We start from the raw sequence: 18,778 nt of genomic DNA, 5'->3' as shown, positions 1-18,778 counted from the left end.
AAGTTAATTTTCCTGTGCCAAGTCTGTTAATGTGTGGAATAAGTCACACCATGATGCTAGCAATGCTCTGGAAATGGCAAAGTCCGGGGCCCAGCCTTTGGAAATAAAAACAGAATGGACAAACGTTGCTGATTTTGAAGATATGGCAGGAGCAAAGTGCGGTGACGTCATCACGCACACGCCGCAGCTGGATCAAGCGATAAGCAGATACTTTGCCTTTTTCTGCTCATGTTTGTGAGTGCCATGCTGATTTTAACCACCTCAATACCGCTGTGTGTATATATATATATATATATATATATATACAGCCTCGTATTGAGGTGGTTATAGCAGGATTAAGGTTGAGGCGATTCTTTACATGGTAAAATTGAGCATTTACCTCCTGTCCAACCACCGCCTTTCCTGGGCTCTCCTGTCCCAGGACCGATCCGACTGGGTGCATTGGCTGCTGTACACAGAGTGAGAGAAACTGATGTTGTTCCTCCCACTCTGTGATGTTAAAGGATTTTGTCACTTCCGGTTGCGGTTTATTTACAAGCCGTTACCAGCTTTCTCGGTTTAATCGGCTGCTTTGGAGGCCAGAGGAGAGATATATGGTCTAAAATACCCCAGTTCTCTCCGTAAGGAGGACCTGTCACGGCCCATGTTATCACAAGGGATGTTGTTCATCCCTTGTGATAGCAACAAAGTTGATCAAACAAAATAACAAGTAAAAAAAACATAAATGTAAAAATAAACACAAAAGTTTTTAAAGCGCCTCCTTCCCTCTTGCAAAGGCAAGTAAACGGAAATCTCACCATACGTGAGGCATCACATCGAACGTCAGGGTGAAAACAATAATTCTAGTGTCAGACCTCCTGTGTAACTCTAAGCTGGTAACCTATAAAGGCTAAACTGGTAACCTATGGATATTTTTAGGTACTGTAATTTGTCGCTGTTCCATGGGCTTACACAATATTAACATCCTCAGCCCAGGCAAATTTTCAGCTTTCAGCGCTGTCACACTTTAAATGACAATTGCGCAGTCACGCAACACTGTAGCCAAATGAAACTTTTATTTTTTTACACAAATAGAGCTTTCTTTTGGCGGCATTTATTCACCGCTGTTTTTTTTACTTTTTGCTAAATAAATGAAAAAATACTGAAAATAAAAATAAAAAAATAAAAAAACACGTCTTTCTTCGTTTTGGTTATAAGATTTTGCAAATAAAAAATTGTAAATTTATTATTCCTAAATTTAGGGCAAAGTGTATTTTGCTACATTTCTTTAACTAAAATAACCCAAATAAGTGTATATTATTTAGTCTGTGTGAAAGTAAGACTCCGTTCACACTATGTCGGATCCGACTTCGGGCGACCTGTGAAGTCCTGTGCAGCGCGACTTCGGCGTGACTTGCACGGACTTCATACAATGAATGTCTATGCAAGTCGCTCCAGGTCGCCCCGAAGTAGTACAGGACCCTTTTTCTAAGTCGGAGCGACTTGAGACCAAGTCGCTTGACAAGTCGTACCAGTGTGAATGGAGACTTAGAGAGTCCACAAACTATGGTGTTTATCTGAAAATGTATCAATCCTGATGTACTGTTGGCCTATCTAATTTCTTAAGGCCAGAAAATGCCAGGACCGTACCAATACCCCCCAAATTACCCCTTTTTGGAAAATAGACAGTCCAAGGTTTTTTATAAGAAGCATGGTTAGTTTTTTGAAGTTGTAATGCAGTACAGCATTATCATATAACTGGTGTGGCGGTTATCTGGGACACTGACTGTTGACAGTATTTTTTTTTTTAACTTTTTGTTCCTTTTTTTTCTTTAACACAATGTGACCAGCGCAATATAATATTACCATCATAGTAAAATTGCACTACTATTGGGAAGTGATCAGGTTTTTTTTTTTTTTTTTACACATTATGATTGCTTAAAGCAGTGCATGACACTGCTATAAGCAAGCATTTTACTGAATGAAACGGATTAGTTTGTTTTGATTAGCTGTGATTGGCCAGAGCTAATCACATAGTACAGATGTGCTTTGATTGGCCCTGTCTGTACCATGTGATCACACTGACCAATCACAGCTAGAAACACAATTGTACACAATGGATGGCATGGAAGGAAGCCATTCATTGTTTACAACTGTCATGTGACCTGCTGTGATTGGTCACATGGTACCGGCAGCGAACCAGTACACCGATCACTCATCAGCTTTTTTTTCGGTGGACGCAGCCAGAGACAGATTGCACGTTTTGGAAGGACGTCATATGATGTCCACCTGGATCGATAAGAGGCCCGCCCAGCTGTCATTTTGTTATTGGCCGGGCGAGAACTGGTAAAAAGTGAAATGCTAGGTATCTATTTACTTTTTTATTTGACCAAAAACTGGGTATTATATTGTGTCTGTCTGCACTAAAATATAATAAAATGTATATTTGTGTTTGATGAAGTGCTGCGTTTGTGTTTGATAAAATATCACGCAAAAAAAAATTGCAACAACCACCATTTTATTCTCCAGGGCCTCTGCTTGAAAAAATATATAGTGTTTGGGGGTTCTAAATAATTTTCTAGCAAACATTTTTTGTATGTGAGAGATGTCAGAATTAGCCTGGGGGTCAAGAGGTTAAAAAATTAAGAGGTTTATCCATCTGCAATATGTGGAGCGTTCTTTCATTTACATGTTTTGTGGCAATGAATAATTTATGAGATTATGAGTAAAAGTTTTGCTGGTTGATGCAATCCACTACCACCTATGAGATGACCCATACATTTATAGCAGTGGTCTCCAAACTGCGGCCCTTGGCTTGTTTTTATCAGTGAAGGGCACAATTCCTCTCAATGACACCAATAATGGGGGCCAAAAACTACCAATGACATCAACAATGGGGCACAGTTCCTCCCATTGACACCAACAATGGGTCCCAATGATGGGGCACAATTCTTCTCATTGAAGGGAGATTGTTTACTCCCACTGATGCCGGGACATTTTGTACTCCCGATGGCCACAGTCTGGCCCCCCTAAAGTCTGAAGGACAGTAAGCTACTGGCCGTCTGTTTAGTAAGTTTGGAGACCCCTGGCTTAAACTGTGCAGGTGAACTTATTTTGGGATCTATGTTTTTTTGGTAAAAGGCTTGATTTGTCATGATGGTGGAGTAAAAACACAAGGTATGATATTAGGTGAATACTGCCAAGGATTATTCACCTTCTTTCACTGTTTATGGGACATTTGGAATTTGTTGTAGAATTGCAGTTGTAGTGCATTGAAATTAGTACCCCAATTATGCAAATGTATGATTTTTATAAGTAATATTTTTGCACATGTAACAGATAATGCTGCATATTTTGGAGAATGTAGCATACATTTTAAAAGTAGAAGCAAATCCTGCCTTGTGATGTGCTTTACAACACTGGGATCCAGCTTGATGTGTGACAGATATACTTTAATAAGGCAACAACATGCTTCTCTCCTTACCTCCAACTTCTTGTCTTCTGGGCTTGGGAATCGCAGGATTTTACTGGAATGGGAGACGATACGTTTTACAGAGGCCTTCACAGAAGGAATGTCTTCAACTATTTCTACAAGAAGAAGAGGAATGACATAAGTAAAATCTAAATACAAACAATGAAGGGCAAACTGCAATATAGAGGTGAAGTACAGCAGTTTACTCAACACACATTCACAGAGGTAAGTATAATCAGATGTCTCTATAGAAGGAGTCTGGGTCTTCAAATAATAGAGTTTTTGTAAGAACTTGCCGTAAAACTCTTTTCTCTTACGTCCTCTGACAGTCGCAGCCCAGTCCAATCAACCTTCACTATTGGGTAATGGCAACCTCCGCAGGAGTAGCTAGGCAGTGAAAAAATGGATTTTTGTAAGATCTTACCGTAAAATCCTTTTCTCTTAAGCTCATTGACAGACGTAGTCCTCGTTGATTCAACACACTCGGGTTATGCTGCCCTCTACAGGAGTAGGACTAGACAGGAAAGAAAACGTTCTGGCCACTTCCTAGGGGCAGTCCCAGAGGGTATATCCTCTCACTTCCTGCCCTAGCAAATCAGTTATGTCACAAAGCAGTGCTTAGAGAATTTAACCCAACCCAACTCAAAAACAGAGGGGCGGGTACTACGTCTGTCAATGAGCTTAAGAGAAAAGGATTTTACGGTAAGATCTTACAAAAATCCATTTTTCTCTGTCGCTCATTGACAGACGTAGTCCTCGTTGATTCAACACACTCGGGACGTCCCAAAGCAGTACCACAAATGAGGGGTGGGAAAATGGAAAACAAATCCAATCTAGAAGGCCCAACCGGTGCCAACGAGAAGTTTCCAATGCTCATCAATTAAAGATGAGATTCAACAGAAAATTCCAACAGAAAACAACCCTCGAGGTAGACCACCGGTCTCCTCAAATTGCGGCCTGCAAAACCTTGCGGCCAAATGAGGCATCCACCGATGCCATCACATAAATCTTATAAAATTTTGTAAAGGTATGTACCGACGACCAGGTGGCCGCCTTACATACCTGGACCACTGATGCCTGATGGCGGAAAGCCCAGGAGTACTGAGCGCTCGAGTGAAGTGCGCCCTAACAGGGAACGGAGGATTCCGACCCTTACTAGAATAAGCCTGTACCACCATCTGTCTAATCCATTTGGAGATAGTCGCGGCAGATGCAGGCAACCCCTTTCTGGGGCCATCCGTGTTCACAAAAAGTGAATCCGTCTTACGGAATGATTCCGTAGCCTTCAGGTATACCCTGATTGCCCGAACCACATCCAAGGAATGCAACGCATGTTCCTGATGATGATTGGGCTGAGGACACAAGGAAGGTAGTACAATATCTTCATTCAGATGAAGCCTGAAACCACCTTTGGAAGAAAGGATGGCTTAGGATGAAGAACTACCTTATCCCTCTGAATCACTAAATATGGGGACTGGTCTGACAATGCAGCCAGTTCTGACACCCTGCGTGCAGAAGTAATAGCCACCAAGAAGGCCACCTTCTGGAATAAAGTAAAAAAGGGAATCTCCCTGATGCTTTCAAAAGGAGGTTTCTTCAGAACCGACAACCAAATTAAAATCCCAGGGCGGTAAGGGCGCGCGGACTGGTGGAGCCAGGTGCCGCACCCCCTGGATGAAATTCCGCACCAAGGACTTAATAGCCAAAGGCTTCTGAAAGAAGATTGCTAATGCTGAAACCTGACCCTTGATGGTGCTCAAGGCTAGTTTCTGCTCAACCCCTTTTCGCAGAAAGGCCAATATCCGGGTCACCGAATAGGTACGTGGAGGAATTTCCAAAGATTCGCACCACGCGATATACGTCTTCCATGTGCGATAATAGACCTTGCTGGAAGTCGCTTTCCCTGCTTTAATTAGCGTAGGAATAACTGAAGCTGACAACCCTCTGTCCTTCAGTACCTGGGTCTCAATGGCCAGGCCATTAAACCCAGCGATTGTAAAGCACAATGGAAGATCGGTCCTTGAGACCGCAGACACTCCCTGAGAAGAAGTTCCCAAGGAACGTTCGCGACTAGCATGTCCAAGTCGGCTGGACCGGCTTGACGAGGCCAGCCTAGAATTCCTAGGACCACTGGAGTTCCCTCCATCTCCATCCTGCGGAGAAATCTCAGCAGCAATCTGAGATGAGGGAATCCCTTTAATAGCTGACACTGCCTTTACAGGCCGTTCAGCGCGTCTGCTGCGTCCACTGGAGCATCGTGGGCGCGCGTTACCAATCTCCACGCCTTCGGGATGCTGTGAAGAAGGCACAGATGGTGAAATCATTGGCGAATGACTACGTCATCACCCTGATATTGCCTGACTGGATCCGAACCAGGCTGCCCTAGAGCTATCTGGCCCTGGCAATCCGACAAAGTCTGATCGTTCTCTGTTCCCACACATTATTTAGATACCTGATTCCTATCACGAGTGGTGATTTCTCCTGGTTAAACATTAGAGACCGAAGTCACCCGGCTAGAGGCTCCTTGGTCTGTCCGTTCAACCGGATCCGATTCTTGTGGGGAACTGATGCTAATCTTTTGAAAAGGTAAAAGAAAATGATCTGTTCAGGGAACGGTAACTACCGCTCCCTGTAGTACTTACGCTGACCCAGCATTTTAACCACAGCACACGTCTGAGGATTACCGCTGACATAGATGCATGCCCTAATAGGGGGGTAGCATCCAGGGCTGCGTCACAGACAACCTGTAGTCCTTATATAATCTGTTCCATCAAAACAGATGTTGCCTGGGGGATACCTTTCCCCTTCAGGTCCTGGCGCACCAATCTCGCCCATTCCGTAAATGTCTGAGAACTAGATCAAATGACAATAACTGGTCTAAAGGCTGATCCTATCAGGGAAAGATAGTGCGGGACTCCGCTTCTACCTTCCGATCCACCGAATCGTCCTCCACTGAAAAAAAACGTGGCTTTATTCAGTCTGAAAATAGGTGGATCCACCACTGGTGATACCGTCCATTTCTTAATGAGGGATTCCTCAAACGGATAGCGTCTAGTAATGCGCTTGGAACTAGTAAAGGTACGCTTAGAATGATCCCATACCTCTTTAATCTTTTTACCCAAACACTTGGGTAAAGAAAAAACCTTCACCGTCCTGGTGGGTCTGCTAGTACCAAAGGGAATTTCCTTTTTATTTGCCTCTGCCGGAAAAACCTCAAGTCTTAAGGTTTCCCGAACCGCACAACTAGTGCGTCCACCAATGCTTCTTCCTGATTTATGGCGGAAGCATGAACGTTCTCCTCACTGTCTGAGGGAACCTTACCTGAGATAACAGCCCCTGCAGAGGGACCTGCAGCTGCAATAACCATCTCAGCATCAGAATCTGAAGTCTCAGACGATATAGGGGTAGGCGGGGGTCGCTTTCTTGACCCCCGTTCCTGACAGGCCGTCTCCACCCGAGCCACCAAAGACTTCAAAACTGCTGTGAATGCATCCATACTCTGTGCACTGGCGGGTCCCGCGCCCCCCCCCTTCCCCGAGGGAAACCGGTGGGGGTACCTGTGTGGCAGGGTCCATGATAATTCCAGATACTGCCCGGAAAAATCAATTTGCCAAAAAGAAATAAAACTCTTTTTTTTTTTTTCCAGACCCCCAGCGCCACAAAGCCCCTCAGTGTTGCCTGCTTAGGGACCCCTATAGAGCGAGAGAGAGAGATAGACCCCAAAGCTCACCACTTACTGCTCAGAGTTTCAAAATGCAACTTGTTTCAGCATTGTCTAGAACAGACAGGAAGTCTTTTGGCTGGCTTCCCGGGAAGAAAGGAGCCGGCTCCGCCCCTCTGCACGCCTTCCGGTGCCTCCCCTAGCTCCACGAGGTGTTTGAGTCACCTCAAACATGGCCGCCCCCATGCTGGAGACACGAGGCTACGCCAAAATGGCGGCCTCGTGCGAACTACCAGACAATGGCGGCGGCCTGCACAGAATAGCGGCATGTCCGCAGAAGGATCTCGGCCTCACAACCCTTCACCCTCATGGTGGTCAGCATGGTCGGCGGTACCGGACCCTGGCGGGCCGTATGCGGTCCGTGGCCGTCGGGAGGCATCTGCTTAGCTGGAGGAATGATCTGGAATGCAGTATACATGTACAGACATCGCCCTGTGGCTTCTGACAGGTAGGATACCTTACACTATCACAGTAAAGTTCTAGTACTGCCCCTGACTTCAATCATTTTAACATCTTTGCAATTAGATTGTCAGCTCCCAAACCAAGCCTCCTGGCTTCTTGTTCACAAAAATCACACTCAAACAGGGGGATCTGTGACATGTTATAGGATAGAGGGAAGACCCATCCTTACCATTACAGAGAGGGGCCCGCGTTCACCACAAGACCCGCCAGGGGGAAAGGGGGAACATACTACTCACCATACCGGAACCAGGCGGGCGCCAACTCCTGACAGTACCCCTCTCCACCGAGGTGGGAGGGCTGTCGACCAATCCGGACGCCGTGACTCATGGTCTTTGGCGTTTCAGCGAGACGTTTAACTCGCAGGGTCAGTCCCCTCAAGTAGGACTATGTCGCGGCCGACCCAGCGCGGAGCTATGGCCTGCACGCGCTCGTAGGCTGAACTGGGGTGACCACTGGATCTCAACATCCAGCCCGTCGCCCAGTTCAGCTTTCTTGCTTGAAGATCTCACAGGAACACTGGAGAAAAAAGCCGTCTAAAAAATTTTTCTAAGAAAAAAATCCTGCCAGGACCGAAGATCCCAGCAAGGTATCTAGGTCCTTACTCCTAACTAGACAGAAAAAAACTGATTTGCTAGAGCAGGAAGTGAGAGGATATACCCTCTGGGACTGCCCCTAGGGTGTGGCCAGAACGTTTTCTTTCCTGTCTAGTCCTACTCCTGTAGAGGGCAGCATAGCCCGAGTGTGTTGAATCAACGAGGACTACTTCTGTCAATGAGCGACAGAGAAAAGTGAATACAACCAGACTTTTACACTTGACACACCCCTAGGGGCTGTCCCACATACATTACCCTACTCACCTCATCTCATGCTCTCAGTTTTGTAGCAAGCAGTAGCAGAAGGCATCAACCCCAAGAAAAAATTCAGAGGGGCGAGGGGCTGCGACTGTCAGAGGACTCAGAGAAAAGAGTTTTACGGTAAGTTCTTACAAAAACTCTATATTTTCTCTTACGTCCTCTGACAGTCGCAGCCCAGTCCAATCAACCTTCACTATTGGGACGTCCCAAAGCAGTGCAGATTTTAGGGGTGGGAAGACGCAACCTACTAGAAAAAAAGGCAACATGTCAACTGGGCCAGAGGAAAAGACAAAAACTCCACTGAGCCAACAGGGCAACAAAAGCTCAACAGGAGCTAAACCCCCGAACCAAAAAAAATAAACCCCAGTAAAAGAGATAAGAAAACATATCTCTTCAAACAACTGCCGCACTTAAAACTTTGCTGCCAAAGGAAGCATCTGAAGATGCCATCACGTCAAGTTTATAAAATTTAGTGAAAGTGTGCACCGACGACCAAGTCGCCGCTTTGCACACCTGAGCCACAGAAGCCTGATGGCGAAAAGCCCAAGAGGCACTGATAGCCCTCGTAGAATGTGCCCTCACAGGGAAAGGAGGCACCTGACCCTTGAGCGAATAGGCCTGAACCACAGTGTGCCTGATCCATTTTGAAATGTTTGCAGCAGACGCAGCCAAACCCTTCCGAGGTCCCCCGGGAAGGACAAACGGGGAATCCGACTTCCGAAGGGACTCCGTGGCAGCCAGGTAAACCCTGACCGCCCGGACCACATTCAAGGAATGCAAGGCATATTCCTTGGGATGTATCGACTTCGCACAAAGCGAAGGTAAAACAATATCTTTGTTAAGATGGAAGGCAGATACCACCTTGGGAAGAAAAGACTGATTTGGTTGCAGGACCACTTTATCTCTATGAACAATCAGATAAGGCGAACGACAAGATAATCCTGCCAATTCAGACACTCTGCAGGCAGAAGTGACAGCTACCAGAAAGGCAACTTTCCGGGACAACACAGGCAAAGCTATCTCCCTGATATTCTCAAAAGGAGGCTGTTGTAGAACAGACAAAACCAAATTCAAGTCCCATGGAGGCAATGGAGCCATCAACGGGGGAGCTAGATGACAAACTTTTTATAAAAGTGCGAATCAAGGAATTAGTCGCCAAGAGATGCTGAAAGAAGATGGCTAAGGCCGACAATTGACCCTTTATAGTGGCCAACGCTAAACGCTGATCCACACCCACCTGCAGAAAAGCCAAAACCCTCGCCACCGAAAAGGAGCGGGGATGAAACCCTTGCGACTCCCACCAAGCAATATACGCCCTCCAGGTACGATGGTAAATCTTCCTAAAGGTAGCTTTCCGAGCCTTCAACAAGGTAGGAATGACAGCATCTGAGAGACCCTTGTCCCTCAGCACTTGGCTTTCAACAGCCACGCCGTTAAAGCCAGAGACCGTAAAGCAGGATGGAAGATCGGCCCTTGAGACAGTAGATCGTCTGGCAGCGGAAGCCGTCAGGGAGGCTCGACGACCATCTGCACGAGATCTGCGTACCAAGTCCGGCGAGGCCAGTCCGGAACCACCAGAATTATCTGTACCTGCTCTGACGCCAACCTGCGTAGGAACCTGGACAACAGTTGGATTGGGGGAAAGGCATAGAGCAGCCGATACTGATGCCAAGGCACCACCAAAGTGTCTGTGGCAGCCGCCAGAGGATCGAGGGTTCTGGCCACGAACCTTTCTACCTTTCTGTTGAGACGGGAGGCGAACAGATCCACATCCGGAGTTCCCCATCAGGCGCACAGGAGACGGAAGACCTCCTGGTGTAAGGACCATTTCCTTTGGTCCAAGGTCTGGCGGCTCAGATAATCCGCCTGCCAGTTCTCCACTCCCGGAATGTGGGCAACCGAAATCGCTGGAACGTGCGTCTCAGCCCAAAACAGGATCTCGGCCACTTCCTTGGCCGCCCGGGCACTCTTATAAAGAAAAATGTAGAAAAACTAAAACGTAGGTCTCAGCCGGGTAACCTAGATCTACTCCTGAAGCTAGGCAGCAAAAACTGAGAGCATGAGATGAGGTAAGCAGGGTAATGTACGTGGGACAGCCCCTAGGGGTGTGTCAAGTGTAAAAGTCTGGTTGTATTAACTTTTTCACTGCCTAGCTACTCCTGCGGAGGTTGCCATTACCCAATAGTGAAGGTTGATTGGACTGGGCTGCGACTGTCAGAGGACGTAAGAGAAAATATGTCTGCACCCAGTTTCTGGCATGTATGAGCGTTTAAAAGATCACTATAGTAAAAAAAAAATATTGTGCTCTGGTAACTATATAGGGTTAAAGTATAACTAAAGGCAAAACTTTTTTGCTTTGGATAGAGTGGAGAGGGATTAGAACCCCTATCATTTGTTTTGCTGTCTGTGGACCCTCTCTATTTCCCCTGTTTACTATTATCATTGGAAGTAAAAGAAAATCCCCAAATTTTGGCTTGTCCCCAGAAAAGTAATAGAGGGTAAATGTTCCTATGGAGACAATAGTTCTGGTGACCTGGGGGTCCCCAAGCAATGCCCTTAATTTGCAGAGATTTCCTCTCACTTCCTGTATGTAGGCTATGGGACAGGAAGTGAAGGGGAATCTCTGCAATGGGGCACAGATGGCAAAAAAAAAAAAATCAGACAGGGGTTACAACCCTCCCTTACCTTTTGCCTAAACAGTCCCCGTGTTAAGAACAAGATAGGGACTATAGGTTTGTTATTAAGTCAAATTTGTTTGTAAGTTGGAACAGGTACATTTTTTAAGTGTAACTCCAGCCAAAAGAATAATTTTTACATTTTTGGATAGCAAAGAGAAGGGTTAACACCCCTTACCATTTGATTTGCTGTTTGTGCCCTGTTCAGAAGATTTCACCTCACTTTCTGTCCCTATAGCAACTGGATTTTGAAAATTTTGGGTTGTTGTGGAAACAAGGATTGGTGATAAAGCTTCAGTGGAGACACTTTTTTCCCATGAGAACTCTTACAGGAGTGAATTTCCCTTCCTAGGGGGGACATTTCTCCTCACTTCCTGTTGTCTCCCTCCGTTTGTAAGTAGGAGACCTTTGTAAGTCGGATGTTTGTAACCCGGGGACCGCCTGTAGTTCTACTTTAAAGCTGAAGTTTTGTCTGCTTAAATGGCCTTCTCTAAATTCCTCCCTCCTCCACAACCAATCAGCAAACTTTAAATATAATCAGATCAAAGCTGGTGGGAGGGGCCAGCAGGCTGCTTTACAAGGCTAAACAAAATGGCACCACCCCAATCTAGAACTAGTTTTTTAAAGGTTAAGCTCAAATTTAGAAAAAAAAAAATGCACATTTTTTTTGCAGGTAACAAAAATGTGAATTTATTATTTTTAGTTGCAGGAGCCTGTAAAGCATTGCACCAGTGATCAGCAGATAGCTGATGCCATGTAGGACATCTGCAGATCTGTCAGTGTATCTGCTTCTAGGTCGTACGAGGAAGCCGATACTATGGATAGACCAATATTTTTTTTCAGGACTGATACTGATATTTTGGTCACCATGTATCGGTATAAGCCGATATGGGCCTATATTTTGTACATTTAAAGATTTGAAAAATAAAGACACTTTTTGACACAAATCTGGTACTGAACATGTTAATTTTTGTTTAATGCTTAATGGTTGGCTGGCTGGCACCCTGTGGTGAGTGGCTGGCACCATGTAGTGGGTGGGTGGCTGGCTGGCACACTATGGTGGGTGTCTGGCTGGCACCCTGTGGTGGGTGGGTGGGTGTCTGGCTGGCACCCTGTGGTGGCTGGGTGGGTGGCTGGCTGGCACCCTGTGGTGGCTGGGTGGCTGGCTGGTACAGTGCCTGTGGCTGGCTGGTACAGTGCCTGTGGCTGGCTGGCTGGTACAGGGCCTGTGGATGTGGGTGGCTGGCTGGCACCGGGCTGCTGTGGGTGGGTGTATGGCTGCGATACACTCCCACGAGACTAGTCCCGACTCCAGACAAGGCTGTCCAAGGTGAGGGAGGCAGCCTAAGAAGGCAGAATGAGGTCACAAAAATATCGGCCAGTTCCGGGACCGATACCAATATATCGGGGAAAGTGTATATCGGCCGCTGATAATCGGTCTATCCTGAGCCGATACACTCTGACAGGAAGAATCAATGAACTACCACATCGCCGTGGTAGTTCATTGAATACTACAAGCCGACAGCCACAAAGGATGTAGGAACTTGTAGTTCATTCATACGCAGAGCTCTGTGTCTTAATGATGTGGCTGTGTGTGTGGAGCCCCGCACAGCTGCGCTGTTTTTAAAAAGTGATAGCTAGTACAAGGAACTTCTCCCTGTACTACTGCCACAGGGAGAACAAGCAGCGGGCGCCGGCAGCAGCAGTGGGAACATGTTACATGTTCCCAAAGGTGAACTTATCCTTTAGGCCTCATGCACACTGGACATTATCAAAACGTTTAAAGTGATATAAAATTTCTAATTAATTGTGATTTGGAATTTTTTATATATTTTTGTAAATAAAATGTTTAAATTTTAAAAGAATATACCTTTCAGTTTTCTAAATTAATTTGGTAATTGCCATTATAGTCCCACAAAAAGAGAGGGTCTCAACTTGTCGCAATTAGCTAGGGATGAAGGCAATTCTTACCCCCACTATGTGGTAACAAATACATACCTATAGGTACTGTAAATATCTCCTAAATTTGCACCGTTACATTTACATTTCATGCAGCCGATGACTTCATCGGCGCATGCGCTCTGAAGAAACGGCCGCACGTGCCGTTTCTTCAGAGCCCTGTGCCTTGACTGGCGGCTCCTGTGCGCATACGCGGGAGTGACGTCATGCGTCTCCAGGCCAGTAGCATAGCCGGAGTCCGCAGACCCGGAAGGAAGATGGCTGAAGATGGATGTGGCCTCCAGTGGGGACGACGAAGGCTTCATTTGGAGGTAAGTGTCACATAATGTGCTAGCATGCAATGCATACTAGAACATTATTCCTTTACTTTGCAGGGAAGAAAAAAACTTTTAAAAAAAGGAAGGGTTTACTTCCTATTTAAATGACTGTCAGCCAGAGTTTGTTGTTGGCTGCCATTAATTTTCATGCTATGCAGAAGGTTTTAAATCTGATAATGACCAGGAAGTTGAGTAATATACAAGGAAAAGAGGATATGACAAAAGATATGGAGGATATGATACAAAGCATGGAGCATACAATGCACAGTATAGAGCAGGGATCCTCAAACTATGGCCCTCCAGCTGTTGCGGAACTACATGTCCCATGAGGCTTTGTAAAACTCTGACAATCACAGACATGACTAGGCATGATGGGAATTGTAGTTCCTGAACAACTGGAGGGCCATAGTTTGAAGACCCCTGGTATAGAGGGATACATACCTTCTTCTTTCACTTTGAGAAGAGCAGCATGAATGACACATGGTAGCAGATGGCGGGCGAGGTCTGCTGGCTTCTGCATTGCCAAGAAGTGAAGGACCTACAGCAGGAAAAACACAACAGAGTATTGTGAGAGCAGCTTACACACAGGCCATCCTAGAGGTCTTCCAACCACAAAGGATAATAAAGGAAAACTCCAATTCTACCAACGATAAACCTGATATAACATTTATAATTGATAAACAAGACATTCTGAAATTTACCTATAATAAATCTTACTTTCTTTATAATCTGAAGTTCGATATATAATTTTAAAAATCCCCAAAAACCCATCCTTGCAACCATGGCAACAGAACACTCACAGTGTCACTAAACCCACATCATAAAAAACTATCAATAAAGGGTGTTACATGTTGTTCATACTCACTGAGTCACTATGAGATTCGTTAAAGCCTGGTTAATTCTGCTGCTCTCTATCGCCCCCTCCTGTCCATGTCCTCATATCATCTAGGGATTTTGCAGCTGTGGTGGTAACTCTGCACATGCTCAGTAACTCTGCACATGCTCACATCTGAGCAGCCCATGTGACTATAGAGTCACACATGTGGGCGTACATACAGTGGTAAATGACAGCCCACTCTCTCCCTCCTCCTCTATGCCCACTAACTAGCTAAACACAACAGGGGCAAGATATTACATTAAGATTAATGGAGGCTTCACCTCCCTTGTAAGATACAGGCTGGAGGAGTGTGACACAGCCTGTGAATGGCAGAAATCCACCCACACCATGTTCTTGCCAAAAAAATAATAAAGATTTAATTTTAAATATATATTTGTATGATTATTTAAAACAGTTAATGATATTATTTGTACTCTGTATTCCAAAGGCTGTTTTTTTTTTTTGTAATTTAAAATGTGACCAGTAGCAGAAGTAGAAGCTCCTCCTGTTTATGTTTCCCTGCAGACAGGCTGGGAGAGAGCTGGATCATGGGACAGCTGTATATAGATTAAAAAAAGGCACTCAGATGTTTTTTTTTTTTATTAAAATAATTACAGTGCCATCATTCATATACAGAAATAGAAGGGACAAAGTAATTTAAACAGTGTGTGTTTAGTATCACTTTAATTCCATGCTTGTATGATTGGCTAATTGTTCTATCTAGATGTCTACATGGGGCTTATAGCAACATTTTAAACATCTTTCCTTAGGTTTGTGGCAGTAAACCCCTGAATCTATGAAATAATTGCCATACATGTATTTATAGGGATGCTGGGATGCAGGTTTTCTACTTTTAGAACATAATTATAGTAGACAGTTTCTTCCGCTTAGCAGTCCATTTTAAAAAATTACTGCCATTGTTTGTCTCAGTAAGCATGAGACACTTAATTCCCCATCGGGTCCGCTTTCTTTGATTGACAACAGGCAGTGGGCAGATTCTATAGCCAATAGCAGACTGTCTATTGACAAATTAATCCACCAACTGCCTGCCGTCAATCACAAGGGGAGTGGACCCTAATAGGGAATGAGAGTCTAGGAAATCCCATCTGGCTCTGCCCACCCAGGTACAATACTCCTTGGTTCTGCTCTGTCTGTGGACAGCTGCAGCAGCGGGAGGGAGCTCAGCTGCACTGAGAATGGGGTGTCAATATGAAACCTCTGGTCTCAGTGCACCTGAGACCAGAGTGCACCTTCCCATGCAGTGCATGTCCCAGATTTAAGTATTCATTTACAACAGGTATATGAATTATTCACCCGCACTGACATTTGTAATGCAGAGGCATGTCTGGATTTCCCTGACTGTGCGGTTTGTAAAAATATTGTTTATTGCACACACCATACCTGTAGGCCTTTTCTGTCACCTGGCCAAAAAACTCCTAGGGTTTACATTGCTATCTCTGGGCTTATTTTAAGAACATGGCAGTCTTTGGCCCAGCATTGCAAGAGCGAGCATGCTTCCTTATTCAAATGCTATGCATATCCCGTCGCAGCAAGGACTCTCCAATCACACATCCCTACCAGGATGCTCACATGTAAGATGTACCTCTTACTATGAGCTTCAACTAAATGGCCATCTAAATCATCACTTTAGTTGTCCTCAAAAAAGATGGCTCAGCAGCCATTTTGTTATAGCCCATGTTCCTGGAAATAAGTCAGGAGGTAGAAATTTAAACATTAGAAGTATTCTGACCGGACTTCATGGGTGACAGAAAAGGTTTACAGGTATGGCATGTACACTAAACAATATTTTTCTTTTGCAATCATATTTATTGAAGAAGTTTAGACAAAGACAATAAGGTGCAAGTTTGTACAGGTAAATGTCAAGAAACAGTGTAACATCGATAACAAAACCACCTCATGCAATGGTTGGGGTCATCCATATGCTGTGCAAAATGTAGGGGTCATAGTCTCACGAAGTATATTGCAGATCTACTATGCTCACTCTGTTCTTAGAAGGCTATAAAAATTGGTTTTATAAAATGGAACAAGGTTCCTAGTAGCAAACAAGAGAACACCATGCTTCCATACTCATCAGGATCCCCTGATGACGTCAGCGCGGTTGACGAAACGTGCGTCGGGACACGTGAGACCGTAGAGTTCCGGTGAGGTGGAGCGCAGATGCGCAAGCGGCGTCCCATCCACCTATCCAGTTGAATGTATTGTACTTCCAGGCGGGAAAACAACTGCTTTGATGTAAGTGCAATCTATTTCATTAAACCCCAGTATATGACGATATTACACCATTGGAGTTTCCTTTGTTCTTTTTTGCATTATGATGCCCGGAGATCTGGAGCTTCTTAAAGGCATTTGGGCTATTATCCTTTGAGCAAGAGACAGCGCTGAGGACCATTTTGAGCCTATGTGGAGATCATTGCCGGTTTTGACCCCCTGTAATTAAGGGGTCATCTTTGTCTGGTAAGAGGTATATTGTCTTACCACTGGGTGGAGGTGTCTGGTGAAGGTTTCCCATTTAGTCCAAGTTTTGCTGCTGAAGACACAGTCTGCACTGAGCACTTTAAGGACTTTATTTGAATCACATGAGTCACCATTGTTCATTTATTTATTTATAATATTTATTGTGTATATTAGTTTTGCTTTACAATTTTGCAACTTGTGACCAATCACATATGCACTAAAGCACTTTACAGTGACTGCTAAGCGCAATTCTCACCCTTTGTTATTATATTTTCACGTTTTCACGTTTATATTGCGGCTCGCAGTGTGGAAGCAATTCCTAGAATTTATAATACATATTTATTTATTTATTGGATAATTTATTGTCAAATATCACTTCGTTTGCGCAGGTCTGTTTTTGGTTGGCACCAATTGTTTTGCATATATATATATATATATATATATATATATATATATATATATATATATATTACAGACAAGCTTAACAAAATAACATTGTGCAAGCTATCAACCACCCAGAACATATGGCATAAACATCACAGCCAACTACAATCAGTCAAAAGTACCATAGGAGGAGAAACACCTACACTACGCTGTCCATGGCTGCCAGACCATCTCAAAGTCTTTTGAGCAGTTCCTATTTATATAGGTAATTTACAAAGAGGAAGAGCAGCATTAAGAGATTTTTACCATGAACCTACAAAGGGAGGGGGGAACGGGAGTTTCATCTGAGAATAATTTTTCTCTTAGCATAATAAAACAAATATAAAATCAGCAATTTAGTGTATATAGGCCTGTGTTCATCACCCTGGATCCCCAGTAAAATCAGCTCCAGTGAAACAGGAAAAGGCAGTAATAAGCTCAACCACCACACCTCAAAAACGGGCCACCCATGGGCAGATCCAGAACATACGCAGGTATGTTCTGTGCCTACATTTTCCCCACAACGTGTGCAGTTCTGTGACCTCTCTGGGTATATTCTCTGTGGCCTCTAGAGGGTGTAGTAGACCCTGTCTAAAAAAAAAAAAAAAATACTGAATGAGTTTGTGCTGGGAAGAGATCAACAGTCTAGTGCAGTCCTCAGAAAATTCCTCCCAATCCTCCCTATCAAGGTCACAAAAACCTTTTTTTCATAGAATGTGCTGGTAGAGATTCCAAAAATTGGAACAGGAAGTAAGAGGAAATCTTCTATTGTAAACACCTGTTCCATTGACTAATAGAGGATTTCCCCTCACTTCTGAGACATTGCCTCTCACTTTCTGTAGGGTCCCTGAAACAGGAAATGGAGTAAAATCTAGCCAAAGAGAACCATCCAAAAAAAAGAAAAAAACCTGACAGTTCCTTACTTTATCCAAAATGAAGACACAAAGTTTTGACATTAGCTTTTTTAAAAAGATATGTGAATGAGGAATCCAGTTTACCAATCTATTTTCAGATACACCACCTGGTCTCAGCCATCTCTTTAGTCTCTGTTCCTTATGTTGTTAGTATTGTTCACTGTCCGTCGGGGTCTACACAGTTTCAGCAGTGTGGCTCTCCAGTAGTGTAAATCAATAGTCTGTATAGCAGACCATTTGTTAGGCAGTGTGTACATTGCAGGGCTGGACGGATCCCAAGAGCCAATTAGGCAGTCAATGTGCCTAAACAATTACAGCTGCTGACTTTTTTTTTTTTTTTGGTTTTTCTTTCAATGTCAAGTGCATGCTGTCTGACTCCAGAATGGAACACTAGTGTTTTTGAGGATTTAGCAAAAATGCTTGAGAAACATTGCAAAGATTTTAGCAGATGTTTCTGTATTGCAGATACTAGGATAGCCCATGCTAGCATATTTCATAAAAGCGATGGGGTGTGTAGGAGGGTCTGCTTCTTTTAAAGTTCACTTTTTAGATAAAGTCTGAGTGCCCTGGTAGTTTACTATACATTGTGCCATTTGTAAAAATATTGTTTAGTTCCGTCTTTGCCAGTTCAGTCGCTATTTACTAGACAC

General features: G+C 44.3%; 1 protein-coding gene across 2 annotated transcripts in view; it reads right to left on the bottom strand.

Annotated features, from left to right (window-relative positions):
• Nucleotides 1-18,778, bottom strand: part of RAB3GAP1 (RAB3 GTPase activating protein catalytic subunit 1) — a gene marked incomplete at its 3' end in the record, with an annotated part of 256,526 nt that overhangs the window by 25,803 nt on the left and 211,945 nt on the right. For both annotated transcript variants that reach the window (XM_082261360.1, XM_082261361.1), the window contains exons 20-21: nucleotides 13,881-13,977; nucleotides 3,464-3,567 (exon numbers count right to left, since the gene is read on the bottom strand). In XM_082261360.1, coding sequence (XP_082117486.1) covers nucleotides 3,464-3,567; nucleotides 13,881-13,977 — 201 coding nt within the window. The remainder of the gene's footprint in view (nucleotides 1-3,463; nucleotides 3,568-13,880; nucleotides 13,978-18,778) is intronic.

This window comes from Pelophylax lessonae (genome assembly GCF_965119305.1).
Source record: "Pelophylax lessonae genome assembly, chromosome: 6".
Lineage (NCBI taxonomy): Eukaryota > Metazoa > Chordata > Amphibia > Anura > Ranidae > Pelophylax > Pelophylax lessonae.
This window is presented reverse-complemented; position numbering and strand designations above follow the sequence as displayed.